The sequence below is a fragment of the Pagrus pagrus genome, assembly GCF_965226575.1.
Source record: "Pagrus pagrus genome assembly, chromosome: 5".
Classification (NCBI taxonomy): domain Eukaryota; kingdom Metazoa; phylum Chordata; class Actinopteri; order Spariformes; family Sparidae; genus Pagrus; species Pagrus pagrus.
The window spans coordinates 13,658,967-13,677,914 of NC_140189.1; the positions used below are offsets into that span (position 1 = coordinate 13,658,967).

General features: G+C 39.0%; 1 protein-coding gene across 2 annotated transcripts; it reads right to left on the minus strand.

The window, feature by feature from the left end:
* Window positions 1-355: 355 nt before the first annotated feature.
* LOC311257221 (long-chain-fatty-acid--CoA ligase 1-like) lies at window positions 356-17,484 on the minus strand. Of its 2 annotated transcripts, none has more exons than XM_084352741.1 (21): window positions 17,407-17,484; window positions 10,415-10,769; window positions 9,705-9,822; window positions 9,191-9,255; window positions 8,275-8,376; window positions 7,506-7,605; window positions 7,226-7,401; window positions 6,934-6,966; window positions 6,790-6,841; window positions 6,533-6,606; window positions 5,298-5,375; window positions 5,041-5,175; window positions 4,763-4,897; window positions 3,668-3,763; window positions 3,426-3,498; window positions 3,213-3,301; window positions 3,010-3,126; window positions 2,686-2,829; window positions 2,451-2,555; window positions 1,651-1,722; window positions 356-1,489 (listed from the first exon to the last, which is right to left on the minus strand). In XM_084352741.1, exons 2-21 carry the CDS (start codon window positions 10,607-10,609, stop codon window positions 1,349-1,351), a joined length of 2,100 nt encoding a protein of 699 aa, XP_084208867.1. In that variant the 5' UTR covers window positions 10,610-10,769; window positions 17,407-17,484; the 3' UTR covers window positions 356-1,348. The 2 variants fall into 2 exon arrangements, with proteins under 2 accessions (XP_084208867.1, XP_084208866.1); XM_084352740.1 differs by lacking the exon at window positions 17,407-17,484 and adding an exon at window positions 14,531-14,646.
* Between the last annotated feature and the right edge of the window lie 1,464 nt (window positions 17,485-18,948).

Below are 18,948 nucleotides of genomic sequence, written 5' to 3' on the forward strand. Positions count from 1 at the left end.
TTAAATTTCGGTCCTACGGGAAGCGAATGGTTCAGCACCGTTCTGTTTGTTTATGTATTGGTCCCAGGGAACAAAATCTAAGAGTATTTTAGATGCATACGCTTATAAAGACCAGTGAAATTAATTCAAAGCTATTTACACACAAATTACTCTAGTTTCAGCACATAAAACAAGTGAAAGGCATGTTTTGTTTGTTTTGTTGGATACAATCCAACCTAAATAATATAATGATATAATTTGTCTCGGCCTCATGAATACAGAATGTACAAATAATAGGACTCAATAAAACTAAACTACACAGCTAAATAGTTTTCCAAACAAAGCCCATACAAACCAAAAGACAGTAGATCGCACAGCTGTTCTGATGATTTTTAATTAAAATTTTTACAAAACAAATTTGAGTAACAGTAATAACAATTATGGCAAACCACAGTCAAAAGTACTTCCATGATATTAAAACAGTAAAACATTCAAGAGGATTTCATTTGGGTTTAATCACCCCATTATAAAAAATTAAGAAAACTGATTTCTTAAACAATCTCTTCTCTTCCTGTTAAGATCATAAATAAATTAAAACAGAAGCAGTTTCCCTTTGTCCTGTTTGTTCTCTAGTTCCTGATTTTCCTGTGTACAGCTAGCTTTATTTCGACTTTTTAAAATATGGCTCTCTCTGCTGGTTCACATGATCCTAACTGGACCAAAGCTTATTCGTGAAAAGATTCAAGGACCCAACAGAAACATTCCTATTACCCATTGTGAATTTTAACTTCCTACTGAACAAACTCAAGAAACATAGTAAAATAAAATCATGACCTCTGACGAAAAATGGAATTTAAGACACTGACATATTGAAGTAGTGGCCTGAGTCTTTGTCCTTAAAGTTAAAGGGTGTGTGCAGGTGTAAGGAGGTAAGGTGTGTGATTCTCGTCACTAAAATCCTGAGATATCTGATGCTACAGAGCTGCTCTTTGATACTTCCCTTTAAATTGCCCTTCATGAAGGTAATATCACAAAAAAAATGTATTTGAATCAACACAGGATCACAGATTGTGTACTGTACATAGCATATGCAAAACTACTTCATCAATAGACACATTTATATTCAGCAAAATATCTATTCTGGACCCTCAGAGGTTTTGTGCTCTGTGCTGTTGATCCTAAAGGTTGATGATTTTGTTCTAACTGCTTTAAATCAAGTTCCATTAAAAAGCTACATCACCTCCTGTTCCTGTTGTTTCTAGTGTTAATGTTCATGAAGACATAACAGGTCCACGATCCTTTTGGTCTGAGAGGATGCCTTCATTTCACTTTCATGCTCTTGTGTATGTTCTTCCATTTTGCTCTCCTTCTACATTTTGATCCCAGCGTACAGTTCGTCTATCTGAGATCTGAAGTGTTGACGCATTTCGTTCCTCTTGGCCTTCAGAGTTGGAGTGAGCAGGCCGTTCTCGATTGAGAACATCTCAGTGTGGATGCAGATGGCCTTCACCTAAAGGACACATACGTGTTGGCAGGTTGTGTTAGAGGGGATGATAAAGTTTCACATTCAGACAACAGAGTCCCATGGCTGGAAACAGTTTGTAAAAACACCACAAAGTCTACAGAGCTATCTAGAGGTATGGCCCTCTGAATTATGAGCAAGTGTTGTACCTGCTCAAAGGACTTGAGGCCTGCTTCTTTGCCCAATCGCACCATGTCTTGCAAGATGGCTGCCTTCACTTCCTGTACAGGCAGAAAAAAGGGAGGTAGCTCAGTACAATGAGCTAATAAAAAGCTCTTGCAATTAGCTCTCTGTACATGGGCTATGGTTTCCAAAAACAAGCTTCATTCAGTCTAAGCTTTCAGTTCCTTGTTTTAAGCAATTTTAGGAGTTCAAATGTGTTTGTTTTGGTCATCAACACCATCTGTCGTGTTCTAAAATAATTCCCCTCATACAAGACAAAGTGATCCTTTAATTGTCATTGGTCTTCGTTTTCTTTTCTATTCATAAGATTTTGTCAAACTTACATACTATATAGAGGATATGACTGGAGCTGGATGTTTCAACCATTATCTGTTATTTGTAGCTATCCATTTTTACTGCTCTGCTTGATTGCTAACTATTTTTCAAACACTCAATTAGAGGTCAGGTGTGAGCTGTCTGGTCTGGTGCTGGTAGTTTATTAGTTATTGTGCCAATAAATATACTAAGTTTAGCCTCACACTGGTTTGTAGTGCGATTTCTTTATTTTCCTTCAAACCAAATATGTGAAACAGAAATTAGAAAAGCAATTTCATTTTTCTTCTTCTTTTTGAATTAGTTGATCTTTCCATGCACCCCCTTACAACTGCAGAAATACCTCCTGGTGTACATGTGTCAAAAAGAGGGAAATTAATTTACAGTGTGGCCACAGGAAGCAGTATGTATGCAGTCTGAATGCATTGTGTCATTACACTATGTAAAGTATTACCGCTCTGCCACATAGTTCCTGGTAGCTGCCTTCCAGTCCCAGCGTCCTCTTGGTCCAGCCACACAGGAAGTCAGGGTCAGGAACCACCACTGCTACCAGACATGCCTGCAGATAAACACAATACAGACAGTAAATTTAACCAAAGGGAACGGAGGTCAGAGAGACTGTGGGCCTGATGGTTAGCTTGATTGCAGTTAAACAGGGAACATTCACACATTCAATTTCCTCCACCTACCTGTAGACTATCTCCGTGCACGTAGACCTGTGCCACTGCATCACTCCTCGTGTAGACATTCTCAATCTTTTCAGGAGCAATGTACTCCCCCTGTGCCAGCTTAAAGATGTGCTTCTTCCTGTCCACGATCTTCAGGGTGCCATTCTGTAAACACATACACACAGAATTTATTTTAGCCCACATATTTATGAAACGCCTCTAGGTTGACAAACACACAGAATGCTATGAATAAAGCTGAGCGTAATTAATTTCAGATGAAATAAATATCTTTAGCATTGAGATGAAAAAAGCGGGGTTGAAATTAAACAACATAATTTGACGTACCGGGAGCCATTTTCCAATGTCTCCAGTGTGAAGCCATCCATCTGCATCAATAGTCTCAGCAGTCTTCTCTGGGTCCTTCAGATAGCCCTGGAACACGTTAGGACCCTTCACACACACCTGGAAACCAAAACACATACACAGTCAGTTATGAGTGTGCATTTACATGAAATATAAAAACCACATGATGTATGTTAATGTTTCACCTCTCCCTCTCCGTTTACAGCCAGGTAGTTCATCTCAGACACATCCACAAGTTTGATTGAGTTACAGGGCAGAGGAGCTCCAACGTGGCCTGTCGACATGAGGTAAAATTTAGTTCATCCATCACTTAAACAAGGCTTTATGCCGTAAGACAGAGAGAAAAAAAACAAACATATTTTCACATTTTTAAGTCAAGCAGCTTTGTTATTCATTACCAGCACTCCAGTCCCCAGGCATGGTCGTGGTGCATCCAGCTGTACACTCTGTTTGTCCATAGCCTTCATAGAACTGAGACAGAGGAAAAGCTATGATTGTTAGGCAACCGATTGGGAACAGAAGAAGATTGTGGATGATTGCAGACTGTAAGACACTGCACAGCTTCAGTTAAAGGTGGTAGAAAAGATACCAGGTAACATTTGAAAAAGGGCTGAGCTTAACTTGAGTGTGTTCGTGTTACCTGGCAGCCTAGTGCAGCTCTGAGGAAGGTGAGGACAGTAGGAGAGATGGGAGCAGCTCCAGTTATCATGAGACGCACACGACCTCCAAGGCTGGCCTGTAGAGGGCAGCACACTACATTCATCTGACAGTAATGCAGTATCAACATACCAAGTAAATAACATAAAAAACATCATCCAACACTGCATCACCTTCAGCTAAGCTGTTTGAGAATGCTAAAGTTGTAGGTATATTTATTGTGTGCTCAAAGGATATAAATCAATGCCTTCTGTAACAAACCCTACATATGAGTTAAGCCTGTGTCTACAAACATAAAAGCCACCTAAGTTGAAGTAAATTGTAAGAAAACAACAAAAAAACTACTTTAATAGAACAAACTAACCAAATGTTTATTTTATGTTTTATGCATAAATAAACAATTTCAAAGAATAAGCTCACCCAAAAATGAAAAGTCAATATCTACCCACCCGCATGCCGATGAAAAGTCAGGTTAAGTTTCATAGTCGACAAAATATTTCTGGAGCTTCACAGCAAGACAGCCTTGCAGCATTCTGCTAAACAACTGAAGTAGATAGGGACTAAAACTGGAAAAAAAAGAAAGAAGTAAAAAGCTGGAAGCCCTGAGACCAAGTTGATTTGAAAAGACATTATTTACACTCAACGCGCAGTTGAGCTCATGGCTATACTTCAGCCAGGTTGTGGCTAAGCTTTTAGCTTAGCAGCTACAGTGAAGATTTCTGCCTTAAAAGGGGTGTAGATAACAAGACTTTGGAATAGATTAGGCTCTGTGAGCTGTGTGAAGCCACTTTGTTTTTTTCAGCTGTTTCTTTGTCTTAAAACAAGTCCACACCTACTTCAGCTGTTTAGGAGAGTGCTGCAACCCTGTTTTGCTTTGAAACTCCAGATATGTTTTGTGGACTACAAAACTTGCTCTGATTTTCGATTAGCTTGAGGGGGAGTAAATAATAGCTGAATTTTCAGTTTTGAGTGAGTCCCTTGATATATCACCCAGCCCTAGAAAATCCCATTCTAAGACATGGAGGAGACAACCATACAGTGACGTAACAGGAGTTTGAACTGTGCTGGCTCTGTGTACCTGGACCTTCCCGAAGATGAGTCGATCCCAGATACTGTCTCTCCTCATGATGCCTTTCATCATCTCTGCCTCCTTCCTCCTGAAGGCGAAGCCCAGCACCCAGCGCTTCAGAGAGCTGTTGGCCTGCCCAAAGATCTGCAGAGACACACACACCAATGCTTACAATTATTAGGAACAGTGTCCTCCTTAATTTAAAATGCTAATATGAGCAGCGTCAGGTGATAGCTTTAATAGCTAATACTCCTGTCAATAAGGCTATCATCATTGTGTCCACCTACCTTATCATACATTCTGTTGAGGAGTCGGGGTACCACAGGGAACACAGTGGGTCTCAGTGTGTTCAGGTCATCTGACAGCCAACGAATATCTCCCTGAAAATAGCCAATCCTGGCTCCCTGCGCTATCATCACTCCCTGTGAGAAGATTAAATTTAACAGCTCATTATAACTGCTTCATATATAATGACAGAGGTTGACACACAGGGTTTTTAGGAATACTACTGGGTGACTATGGGATCTAAGGGAATGTACAATACCTGTACTACTCTCTCAAACATATGAGCCAGGGGCAGGTAGGAAATATGGACGTCGCTGGTACACATTGGACAGTGAACCTAAAACACGTGTATACACACACAGACAGGAATGCAGACAGGGTCACATTGACACACAGTTATACAAACACACACGACCGATGGACACGAGCCAGACAAACAGACAGACAGGGGAACACACAGACAGGCAGGAGAAAGCAGTTTGTTAATGTGTGTACCTCCACCACCCTCTCAAACATGTGGGCCAGAGGTAGAAAAGACAGCATGACATCTTCTGACGTGGTCTGAGCGCAAGACTGGAGAGAAGAGGGAAGAGTTTACCAAAGTTCCTCCCACTTCAAACAAATTAAGTTTTATCATTATTTCTTCCTCTTGAGATATGGTGGTACTTCTGGATCCTGAATCACTGGAGGGATTGAAATGTCAGTGCAACAGCTGGAAACGCTCTGCTCCATCATTATAAAAAAAAAATAATAAAAATAAATCTCAGTCAAGTCGCTTTAACCTCCCTCACTCTTGTTCTTACTTTTCTGTCTATTCTAGCATTGAACTTGACTCAACAGAAACTGACCACAATCTTAACAAAGCTCCTTTTTTTTAATTTCTAGTTTCACCTTTGCCCTACTTCCTCAGTAGATCTGTTAAAGCCATGACGGCATTGCTACTGTAGTACAGGAATATTAACAGTATTGTCAGTTATAGCATTATAAGAGGAGGAGGTGAAGAGGAGAAGTAGAAAGTAGAGAGGAAGAGGTAGAGGTAGAGTAAAAGAAGATGTGGAGAAGGTGAAGGAGGAGGTGGAAAAGGAAAGGAGGAAGTAGGAGGACGAAGATCATGAGGTAAAGAAAGAGAGGAGATGTAATGGAGGAAAAAAGGAAGTAGAGGGGGAGAGGTGGAGGTAGAGCAAGAAAAGAGGAAGAGCAGGAGAGGAAGAGACAAAGAATGAAGGGAGGAGATAAAAAGGAGGTAGAGGAGGAGGTGAAGTAGGAAAGGAGGAAGTAGAGGAGGAAGAAGATGAGGTAGAGAAAGAGAAGAGGTGGTAAGAGGAGAAAAGGAGGAACTGGAGAAGGAAATGAGGTAGAGCAGGAGAGGAAGAGAGAGAGGGAAGGGAGGCAATAACTGAGGAAAAGAGGAGGTAGAGGAGGAAAGGAAGAGGTAGCAAAGAGGAGGAATAGACAGAGGAGGGTAGGAGATCAAGTATTACATCAGCACCTCACCTCTGTCACTCTAATGAAGGCTGAGCAGTTGGACACAATATTCCCATGAGTCAGCATAGCTCCCTTTGGGTTTCCTGAGAGCACACACATACACACGCACACGGGTCATCTTTACATCTTTAAAGTAGTAGTAAGGTAATCTTGATTACTCGTGAAATCATACTGGGTGCTATATTCACTGTGCGTGTGTGTGTGAGTGTGTGTGAGTGTGTGAGTGTGTATGTGTGTGTGTGTGAGTGTGTGTGTGTGTGTGTCACCTGTTGTTCCACTTGTGAAGCAGATAACAGCCATATCCTCAGGTTTTGGAGGCTGGAAGGATGGGGGTGACAACATTCAAGCAGTGCCACATAACTGATAACATTCTCATTATTTTAAGTATTGACTGTTAAGGAGCTACTCACCACTGGTTGGTGATGGTTGGCCTTCCCAATAGCCTGCACAACAAGAGAAGCACATTAATGAAGTCATTCAGATGGAGAAAGAAAGAGACTGTCCAGAAAGCAAAAAACAGAGCAATCAAGAAAATCTAAATTAAAAAAAAGGACATTTGGAGTGAAGACAACACTACAAGGTAACTAACAAGAAAAAAGGAAATTTTAAAAAATGCCAAAAAAGCAAAAAAACAAAAGAAGGTAAGAACAAGACAAGCTACATAAAGCAAATAAATGATTAAGGAATAAAAGACAAACTAACCTCCATCTCCTGCAGACTGAGGATGTGGATACCAGCCTGTTGCCCCCTGCTGACCAGGTCGGCACTGGGGGTCTCCATTAGAATGATGATTTTCACAGTGTGCTCCTTGTCCTTCACACAGTCCAGCACCAGGTTGACTTTCTCTACCACGTCACACACAATGGTCGAGATGGAAGCTGCAGAAACAAACAAAAACCCATGCAGACAGATCAGGTCGCCCTCAGTTCTCCGACAAAAACACTGAAGTGTAGGGTTTCATGTTGTTGCTGCTGGGGTTTACCTTTCTCCATAATATAACTGATGGCTTCTGTTCCCAGTGTGTCGTACAGAGGGACTGACACCAGAGAATAAGTATAACATGCCAGCTCGATGATGGTCCACTACACACACAAACACACATGAAAAAGCATTAAAGGATGATCAATGGACTCAGTAGCAATAGCAGATAAATACCATAGGAACCACATGATGTGACATTATGAGCCTGAATGTCAAAAAATATACTAATAGAGCAAACTGAAAAAGTAATCATTTACAGATTTTGTCACTACTGTTATTATTCTTTGTCCTACTTCTATTTAGAGGACAATTATGCTCTAAGTTCTGGGACTTAAGTTCCTGTAATGCTTCAGGGATGTACGCAGGAAGTTTAAGAACACTATTAGTGATTTTACTGAAGGCTACAACTTGAGCCTAGTTTTTCCTGGCCTATATTTGTTTACATTTTGGCAAATTGGCACCATAAAGTAGGCCGCATAGGCTCTTAGCACTTCCTATTTGCGATGTACCCATGGGTGTGCAGATAACTATCACTGGAAAACTTTCATAATGAAAAAGATCACGATGATTCAGGCAAGGTCTGGAGCTATGAGGAGTGTCTTTTTTCTCTTTTTTCTAAGCAGATTTTTGGATGTTTATTAGCAATGACCATCAGAGATATCCTCAGAAAGTGTGTGTCACAGTGGATCTAAACACATGCATGTTTCTGTATATGTTCAAATTTGACTGAGTTATGAGTCAGAAAAGGAGTAAAAGGGGCATGTCTGTACCTCAGGTCTGTTCTGAGAGAAGATGCCTATGTGGGAGTCGGTGGTCTTCGAGTGTCCTTTGTGGAGAAATGCTGAACCCAGATTTTCTGTTCGCTCAATTACCTAACAGAAACACACACGCACACAGGATATGAAGTGTTTCTTGATTTTCAGTATCGTAGTAATACCCAACAATCACATGCTCTGTTACTTATCAAAGTTAAAATGTCACTAGTGACCAGATTTACAGCTCTTAACCGGTTTAATCAGTAAATGACAAACAAAAGCACAATATGGTAAATCAGGTGAGGCTGGAATATTTCATTAATATGTTACCTACAGTGTTCCCTCCCTGTTCACATACTATAGTAATAAGAAAGAAACGTGAAATATATTTTGTTAACTGTAATGTTACCAACACCTCATTATCAAGTCCTTACAGAAACATTAAATGGAAAAAATATGGATCTTCAAAAATAATAAAGTTAATTGCCATAATAAACGTAATGAACCAGATTAAAAACGTGTTAATAGGATTTACCACCAGCAGACTTCACTCTAACACACAAACTGAATCAGCAGGTAATTAAGTTAAGATGATTAAGTAGTAACCTCTTTATTAGTTGGATTAAAAACCTATTGTTTACATCAAAACATTGGAGAATTGGTTATTAAGGGTACTTGTTACTGATAAGACTACGACATTACCTTTCATGCAGCCCTGCTGTACTATCGAAATGCATCTTCTGAAGCTTACATAACAATAGCTATTATAAACTATTCTCTTCCATGAATTTACGGGACTCAAAACAGACAGATTCTTTTTGACAGGAGCAGAGATCAAGATATTCTACCTTTTAATCCACTCTGAGTGTGTGTGTCTGTCTACAACTGTGTCCAACTAGAGGCCATAATGTTTTTATAAGGTGACTCTTACCTCTCTGTAGGACATCCATTCATAGGGCTGTTTTGGTTTCCTGGAGCCAAGACAGGGACCATTATCTGGAGGATAAAAGGAAAGTGACACAAGGAGGAGTGACAATAAAAGAAAAATAAAATAATTGAGTAAATATCTTACAGCACTATCTTAATACACTGTACATATACATTCTGGTGCCGGCAAACAAGACTTATTTTTTGGAAGTCACAAACAATAGGGTCTAGGCAGCAGTAAAACTGCAGTGTTAATAGTGTAACAGGGGAATGCTGACTCAAACCCCTGAGCTAACACTGTTCAGTAGAGTACAGGGAAAAGGATATGGTCCAATAATTTAAAGTAAACTACATTAGTAAAAAGAACCTCAGTGAATGTACGTGTAAAGGAAAAGTAATGTTAAAAGTTACTGAGCAGAATGAGCTTTAGTTTACTGTTGTGGAAGTAAGGGTACAGCTCTTGAGTAACTCAGTGTACCTACTCAAAGATGTAAAACATTGATGTATTTGTGACTCACTGGAGACTCGGGCCCCTCTGAGGAGGAACTCATACATTGTTCTGGCATCATCGTAGAAATAGGTCAAGTGATCTCCGTCTCCGTTGAGTAAAACTGATTGACGTGCCAACTCTCCACCCTGATAAAAACAAATAAAAGCTGGTTATGATAGATCTAGTAATTCCAACACCAGTTTCAGTATGCTGCTATCATGTATCAAGTACATTCTTTTATATTTTATGTCATACTTTTAATGTACTTTGTAAAGTGTTGTACAAAGTACCTAAAAGTCATATTGGTGGACTGATTATTGGTCTGGCCTATTGGATTCGATATTCAACATTTTTATGATTGAAATCTGTGTGTTTTTATCTGAATATTGATGAAAATATGGTACTTGGGCTCTGGACCAGCATTTAATGAGTGAATGGACTTTAGATACATTTCATCACTGATTTTGTAGTTATCTTTTAACATAAATGTGAATAGATTACCATCAAATAAACAAAATGAATAGGATAATTTTTGAATAGGAAGTGTAAAGGGTGGGATACTGTCACAAAAATGCATTTATAAGATTTAGATTTCAGTTTCACCACAAACTGATAATGGTCTTCATATTAATGCACATTAATAGTTTACTCAAGACCCTATAGACGATGACCTCAACTCAAGCCCTACAACCCTATAGACACCTGACTCTGTGAGACAGACTTTGGCCTTAAACTTACCGGAACCTCGACTGACTGCATGCGAAGGTCGCAGACTGGTGGGAGGGCCTTGGGTCGTGTTGCCAGGTAGTAGGTTGTCGCGGCAGCCACTGCCCCCATGCTAACTAACATGGGGGTGGAGATGCCCCTGATGGACTGGCTGACATCCTCCATATCTGGCAACCTCAGCTTCTGAATGAACTCCTGGCTCAGCATGTTGCTGCCGGTGAGGTGAAAAAGGTAAGAAGATAGTGTGTGGCAAGTGCACCCGTTTGTGTGTGTGGGTGGAGTGGTAATGAATGTTGTGGCCCTGAGGTGAGGTTAAGAGTGTGTGTATTACAAGGAGTGTGTGGAGGGATGCTGGCCAGGAGGGGACCTAGAGAGAGCAAAAGAAGACAGCTTTGTTTAATTTTTATAAGTATTATAAAATTATCTTTGGGAGGTTTGTTACTCTTAACTACCAACTAACCACATTCCTCATGTTTGCGTTTGTACTGTGATTAGCTAAATATTAAACCATTATTTCCAGTATTTCCAAATGAAAATGGAACAAAGTCTATCCTTTTTTACCTCAGCATGCCAACATGCTGACTGTGGAAAAAAAGTAGGGTCAGTAGGGTTCATCTTCTGGGGACCATGACATGTTCCCACTCTCTCACTTGTCCCTTCTGGGATCTGTCTATGCAAATAATCTCATGTTTATCTGCTGAGATATCTATCTTGGAGATTTATGTTGCTAACCTAGTACAATGAATAGATACACTTAACACTTTAATTACCTCCAGACGAAAAAGTGCCAAAATTAGAGTCTTAAGGCCCCTGAAAAAATTTTTTCACTGTAGTTGCATACATACTACTAAATACTAATTAAGCTACAATCAAAGTTTATGTTTACGTTGTAAAAACACATCCTCCCTCATTATTAACAGTATAAGACTGAAACACTCATTTATTCTGCTTCATTAGGACTATGTCTGTGTGGTTTGGTCCAAAATGTTGCTGGAATGTAAAATGACCAAAACATTTAGCAGAAAATTGTGCTCATTATCATCTCATAAAGTAACAAAATGAAACTTCCTGAAGAAATATGGTTTATTGTTGAGTCTCATCCCCAGGTCAGACAGTTTGGGTTTGCATCCAACCCAAGCTGCCAACCCAAAGCGTCAAAAGGATTTTAGAAAATGTGTTTTCATGGTCTGAAGGAAGTACCAAAGATCAAAATGGCCAGCCTCTGCCAAATCCATTTATTATAGTGCAAGCAATGAACTTTTAAAAAAAATAATTTTGACCCATTTAGGTTAGTGTTTGAGTTCTGACAACAAAGATGTAAATGTGAGTCTAGGTCATCTTGAGTCAACTGAATCCATGGCTCACTCAAGCCTAACTAAGGGCAAAACCTGGCTTAATGTTAAGTACAGAGCACTTTGTACTGATACTACTACTGTGGACCTGCGGCTCAGATCGCAATATAATTAGATCACATATCATCTATTTAACACATTCAAGTTTAGGTGTGCCAGGTTCCCACGGTTCGTGTGGGTGTTTTCTGTTCCACAGGTGGGGTGAGTTTCTCACTGTTGTAACACACACACACACACACACACACACACACACACACACACACACACACACACACACACACACACACACACACACACACACACGAAGAGCTGTTTAAGAATAAACAGATTAGTAACAGAGTCTGGGGTATTAAGGTGAGAACACACGGTAAGGTCAACCTCTATGTGAACCCTGAAGACGAAGTGACCTTAGGCCCAGACTACAGGCTGACACAACATACTGATGGTCAGCACTGATCATATCCAGACCAAGTTGTACTGACCATCTTCTTTTAATACAAAATGAGAACAGAATACAAAATACTACCCCTTTAGCATCATTCCCCACTTTGTTGGAATGAATATTCACTAATGACAAATAGAGGTGTGGAAATTTCTCGATTCTAAGATGCATCGCTATGCGGACGTGGAAGATTCTGCATCGATGCAGAGACGGAGCATAATTGAAAGTCTGCAGCTCATGCTGATTGTTGATTGTCCGGCCTCAGCTGGACAATAAAGTGATGTCGCAACATTGCTCACATGCTATAAATTGTGGGCAGACATTAGGCTAATGTTACTTATGTTGGAGGTATGTTGGAGGGAGGCAGAGATCATCTACGAGTGAAAAATAGTACTTTTTAAAACTGACATCTCGGGGCACAACTTGCTGGGAAGCACAAACTGGACGAGACACACGCTGACTGTGACTTCTGCCCCACAACAATTACTAATCACGTTAGCTATTTTCGCCTGAAGCTAACATCTGCAGCCATAAATAATAACTGTTACAGCAAGCCCAGCTCATAAGCCAAGAACTAAGGAGGTGCTGTCAACTTTGCCATCCAACTCTGAGAGAGGTGTGTGCAGCAGTCAATAAATGCCTCATCTTAAAGCTGCCATGTGAAAACAATATTATTGTAGATTACAACAAATGTGTATGGCACTGCAGATGGATAAATGTTTTGTTTTTGTCATGTTTATATATTGAAAAGATGCAGCTTTCATTTTGTTGACTGCAGTAGTCTGATTATTGGAAGGTCTTTCTGAATAAAAGGGGAATTTAAATGATGAAAAAGTAGCCATGTGCAGTAATATAGATTACTGAGGATACCATACACTGAGATGCATCAAGAATCGTCTTGTGTTTGAATCGTGAGTCCAGTGAAGATTCACACCTCTAACCTCTGATGAATGTTTAGAGATGAAAAGCATAGAGTAAGAACTTAGATTCTCATCAACTTTATAAGTTTACAATAAAAATGTTGATTGCTGGCAATTATATAGCTTTATAAAGAGAGGATTTTGGTGTTTCAATCTTATAACCTAAGTTTATGTTTTTACCCGTGCCTGTTTGTTTGTTGATTGGTTTACACAAAAACTACTGTAAGGATTTCCAGGAAACTTGGATGAAGGATGGGTCTTGGGCTCGGCCCAGAACATACCCCATTAAATAATAGTGTGGATTAGGGGTGGGGGATATGACCTAAAATTTATATAATGGTATTTGGTTTTTTTATGGTGACGGTATTATATCAGAGCCTTACAAAAATAAAAGCGATAATCCACTCAAACAAGATTCTACCTCTTTTCACTCTATTTGGCAGTGTAAGGGAACATATGTTAAGCAAAAACGAAACGTATGGGTTTAGTGGCTTTCAATATAGCTGGACATTATGGCCTCTAAATAATATTGCAATATTTTTAGGCTATAACACAATATCCTGTTTATTTCAATATTTTGAAATCTCTTCATAGCACTTAATAAACTGAATAAATGCTAGGACTATGAAACTAAATCAAATATCACAATTTTGACCAAATACCTTGACATTGCGACAATATTGTGGTACTTTCACAAAATATTATCACAATGAGATTTATGATAAATAATTATTAGTAATGTGGATGTAAAGATACGTATTAGAACAAGTAGAACAGTCTGGTGAGTTCAGAGAATTGCATTAAAGAAAATTCCTGGATCGGTCTCTTTATCCGAATCTGCACCCAAAGTTAATGGGGTCTATTCTGGGCTGACACCCATCCTCCATCCTGGTTTTGTGGAATCAGCAATTGTGTAATCCTGCTGAAAAAACCAAGCAACCAACCAACAAACAGGCGGACATGGGCGAAAACATAACCTCCTTGGCAGAGGTAGTCTGGTATGTTCAGAAAATTAAATCACTTTACTGTAATGCAGCCTTTAAACCAGAAAAGACAACACTTGTGTCAAACAACGACATAACTATATCCAAAATCTAAGGACGATATACAGTCTTCTATCACAATAATGTTATAATATTTATACAGTGCCCAGCCCTACTTGAAGCCATTTCCATTTCGGGGAATCCAGAAGAATCATCAAAGTCATAAGGGGATTTTTTTGATTGCATTTCACTTCCACACATTCCCGCTTCTGCAGTCACAAAAGGATAATTGCATGTTTACCATAAATATACTTAAAAGGTTACTGACAAACAACAGTGCCAACCTCTAAGCTGGAATAGTCTGTCCAGCTTGAGGCCCAGGATCTGTAGGTATTTTTCTATTCATACTGAATTTCTCCCCACTGACTCACCTGTAACAGAAAGCAGCCAGGTGGATTTGTCAGTCTCCTTTTTCAGCTGAACATCCAACAGTGACCCTGCTGTTGTTACTGCTGCTGCAGCAACCACACACCCTGACGAGCATGCACTGAAATACTACTGCACAAAACACTCACTGATTCAGTTACAAGGTGATATATAACCTCAGCTAATCCGAGTTAAAGGTCAGACCGGTTCCAGGCAGAGCTCTGATTGGCTGGTTGTGGCAAGACAGTGAGTCTGATTGACTCAAAGGATTCATCAATGAATTTATCCATGCACAAGATCAATGAGATAGTAAAGGTATGGCGTTCACATCATGGTGATTTTTCTAACTGCTGTTGCAAAGTACAATCAAACATCTATAAAACCACAAATCTGCATTGTGCATCAACACACCCTGTTTTTCTTGCACATCTGTATCATCTGTCTACTGTAGATTCTATTAAACATGAATAGAAATGTGACTCCCTAGATAAGTGCCTTGCCAACAAGTTCAAGCAGTTGCTCGGTGGTCTCACCTTTCCCCCAGTGACCTACGAACCCTGTGTGGTCCGCTGAGATTAGACAAAGACAGATAAAGGCTGATGAAGAAAAAACTGTAGAATAGGGAGAAAGGCAATCCTGTTGACTTATGTCTCTAAAATTGGGTACAAGAGCCCATCAATTAATGATTGATAAAATATTTAAAAATCCTGAAAAATGCCCATTATTAGTACTTCCTAAATACTAAGATAGTGTCTGACCAACAGGTCAAAAACCCAAAGATATTCAGAAAAGAGAAAAAACAGCAAATCCTCACAACAGAAATGTGAGAAAAGTCCTTTTGTTTCAAGTAAAGGCTGTCGTATCACACACATATCTCAGCTGAGCTCTATCTGCCAGTGATAGCATATCTTATCTTTACCAGCTTGGTGAGTGAGTGAGTGAGTGAGTGAGTGAGTGAGTGAGTGGGTGAGTGAGTGAGTAAGGACAAAACAAGTTTACATTTCCTGTTGCATTTACTTTATGAGCAAAAGCAAAAAGGCCCCCAAATACTACAGGGACACCAAAGGCCCCCCCTGGGTTGACTGTGTCTGAAGCACAATAAAAACTGAAATGAGAGCCTTTTTCCTGGCTACTGTCCCCTCAAAAAATCATTCATCCCTGCAATGTGGAGTGTTAAGATATAGTCTCAATACCTTTACTATTTCAGGTATTATAATGCCGAATATTGACATATATCCTTTGAACAGTGATCTGAAAAATTAAATATTATGATGTTCATTCAGTGCTTTGTAGAACCTGAGTAATATATCAGTTGACCAATATAATTGGCTGATCAGAGATATATCAGTATTAACATACGTATATCCATGTATTTATTCATTAAGGTTTGGGATAATTTATAGTTATTAAATTCCAAATTTCAGTTTCTGTGCACTGATGTCATTTTAAATAATAAAATCTATTGTTAAAGTATAAAATATCCTGCCTCCATTACATATCTTTGTCACAAGAGTCTGATAACATTTATGTATGGGAAACTTAAAATGTATGGTTATCACCCGATAAATATGTCAATATCAGAATGTTTTAATTCCTAATAATTCTGACTCTATATCGCAGTATGGGAATGTCGATTTGAACTATTTTTAATCCAACAACAATTAAATAATTATTACATTATGGTTGAAAGTAACTATGTACATTTACTCTAGTACTTGTACTTCCATTTTATGCTACTTAATGCTTCTATACGACTACATTTTATAGAGAAAAAATACTTTTTATCCCATTACATTTATTTGATCACTGTAGTTACAATTCAAATTTAGAAACTTATCACATGTAAAATAATATTAAAGTCATCAGTGGTTACTTTTGGCTTAGGACCCCTTAGAACCGACACGCAGGCTTTCCTGTCATACATTACTGCATGCCTGTTGTTGAGTGCCCCGGCGTGCATAACGAGCGACACCAGGGAGGGAGGGGGGCGGGGCAGAGAGTCTACTATGTAGGGAGGAAGCCTGCCAAGGAACCAATGAAAGTAAGGTGGGTTCATGGATTTCAGCCAATCAGAGACAAGTCACCTTTCACCTCAAAACCTGCGCTGTGCCATAAGACCCCCTCTAGCCGTCGTTTACAGTCTGTGTCCACCTGTCTGACGGTATCTATGCACATCGACTCTGCTTCTACAGAATATAAACTGTTTTTACCATGCATTAATAACACACACACACACACACACACACACACACACACACCAGAATCCAAGTCAATCTGCAACACTCACCAACAGACTTAAAACCAACCCCTTAGTCACCACACAGAACCAAGCCGAAAACTCCATTCATAAAGATAAAGCTCTGGTTTTCTGAAAATTTAAGAAAACTCTTTAAATTTGACAGGAGCCATTTACCAGGAGCATACCCAGTGACCCCGGGCAGCACTTTGCCCCTCTATCAGTTAAATGTCCACAATTAGCTAAAAACTACAACCGTTAACCGTGCAGACTCTGCAGTGTACTGAGGTGAATGAAGACTGTGTGTTCGTGAAACATGACTGAAGTGTGCTCAGTGTTTAGGAAACAGTCATATATTATCTTTCTTAATGTGAACGCTGAGTTTAAATGGTGCGTAGGACAAAACCATGAAGGAAAAGTCGGTTTTTCAGTCACGCGTATTCATGTTTCAGCATTAACAAGATACCGTTAAACTGACAGATGTACGAAGAGTTCGGGCTGCTCCTATATTTCAATAACCCTGCATGAATTTAATGTTACATGTGTACATTTTTGTTCAGCATGCAGTACGATAACTACTCTACAAATTATCATTTATGTCTATTTAATACACCGACAAACAGTAACTTGTCAGAGGCACTTCACCTGTTAGCAGCAGAGCTCCCCGGCTTCGTCTGCTTGACCACGCGCACCTAATTGTGGAGTTAAAAACTAGAACGTCCGGATAAAAGTTTCAAAATAAAACCCGTTGTGTTTACACAGCTTTATGCGGAAAAAAAGATACCAGTACTAAATAGTAAAATAGTAAAAGTGCGTTATATATTTCATTTGTAATATTTTTAATTAAAATAAGTCAATAAAATGCAGTCATTTCAGTTTGTCTTTTGATGGTGTAACGATTTTAACACATATTTACACCTTATTTTGAAGGGGAAACTGCCTGATTTCCTGTCCCAGTAAAGCTAGTAGTAAAAGGTTTGAAAGAGGCATGGCTTGGCACTGCGCCTTCCTGATCATACATTGATAGCTTCACAATAGACTGAATTTAAGACATGAATTTCTGCAATCAGCAAGACAGGAGGCAACGTTTGCTGTACAATCAACAAACCAGCTTCGTCTCACAATCATTGTCATAGTTGCTGAGTAGCAAGTATTAATATGTAACCTGGTGTGTACTCCTTTATGCATATGACTTGTATATGCAATGTGCTTGTGGCACATTTCACTTCATCTGACAGAATGATCTGACTCAAGCATATTTTTCTGTAAAAGTGGTTACCATTTGTTAGAGATGTTAGCAATTGTGGAGATTGTGGTAACTTGACCTGACAGAAAATAAATGACTGAAGACTCAATTTGGAAGTTAGAGACTTGTGAGTTGTCTCGACTTGAGACATAATTCCTGAAATGACTTGTCTATGTTCATTTAATGTTTTCAATTTGTTTTATTTCTTTTTTGTTAGATTACATTTATTTCACCGATTAATAATTTTAATACAAATTCAATTAATTGTCGAACTTTTTAACCAATAATATTGGATATAACTGGAAAGGTACTGATACCATGTCTTTTTTTCTTTACAAAGACCAGATACTGCAGATAAGACTGCAGTTCCTTGTGGGAAAAGTGACTTGACCCGCCTTAACTAAAGTCCACTTGACCTGACTTGTCCAAGAAAAAATGACTTGGGACTAAGACCAAATGGGTTAGGGTCACATTACTGTCATCTGTTAAGTAATGACTTGCTTTTTCCAAACTTGTTAAAAGTACATTTTGTTTCTTAAATGTGAAGCTTGACAGCTACATCTGCTAGATGACAGCAATAGCAGCTGTAACCCTGTGCATTAATGTGGATTATAGTTTTAACTAGATTGTTTTTAAGTGGACATAAATAGGACATTTAAATCCTGATATTTAATTATGAAACGCATAACTTTGAAATAAAATGAATAGTCCTTGCATGCAAATACTCAACTAATATAGTCACTGTATCATGTATTTTTTTTCCATCATAGGTGCATTTTAATAAGGTCTAATAACATTACAGTGAAATAAGACTTGACAAAAAAAACATCTATATACTCTTTTTCACAGGCCAGCCATTCTGAGAGACTACACAGTAAATAAGATAAAGTTGTATAAAAAAAGAAATCGGAACTCTTGTGGAGCAGCATAAAAAAAAATGC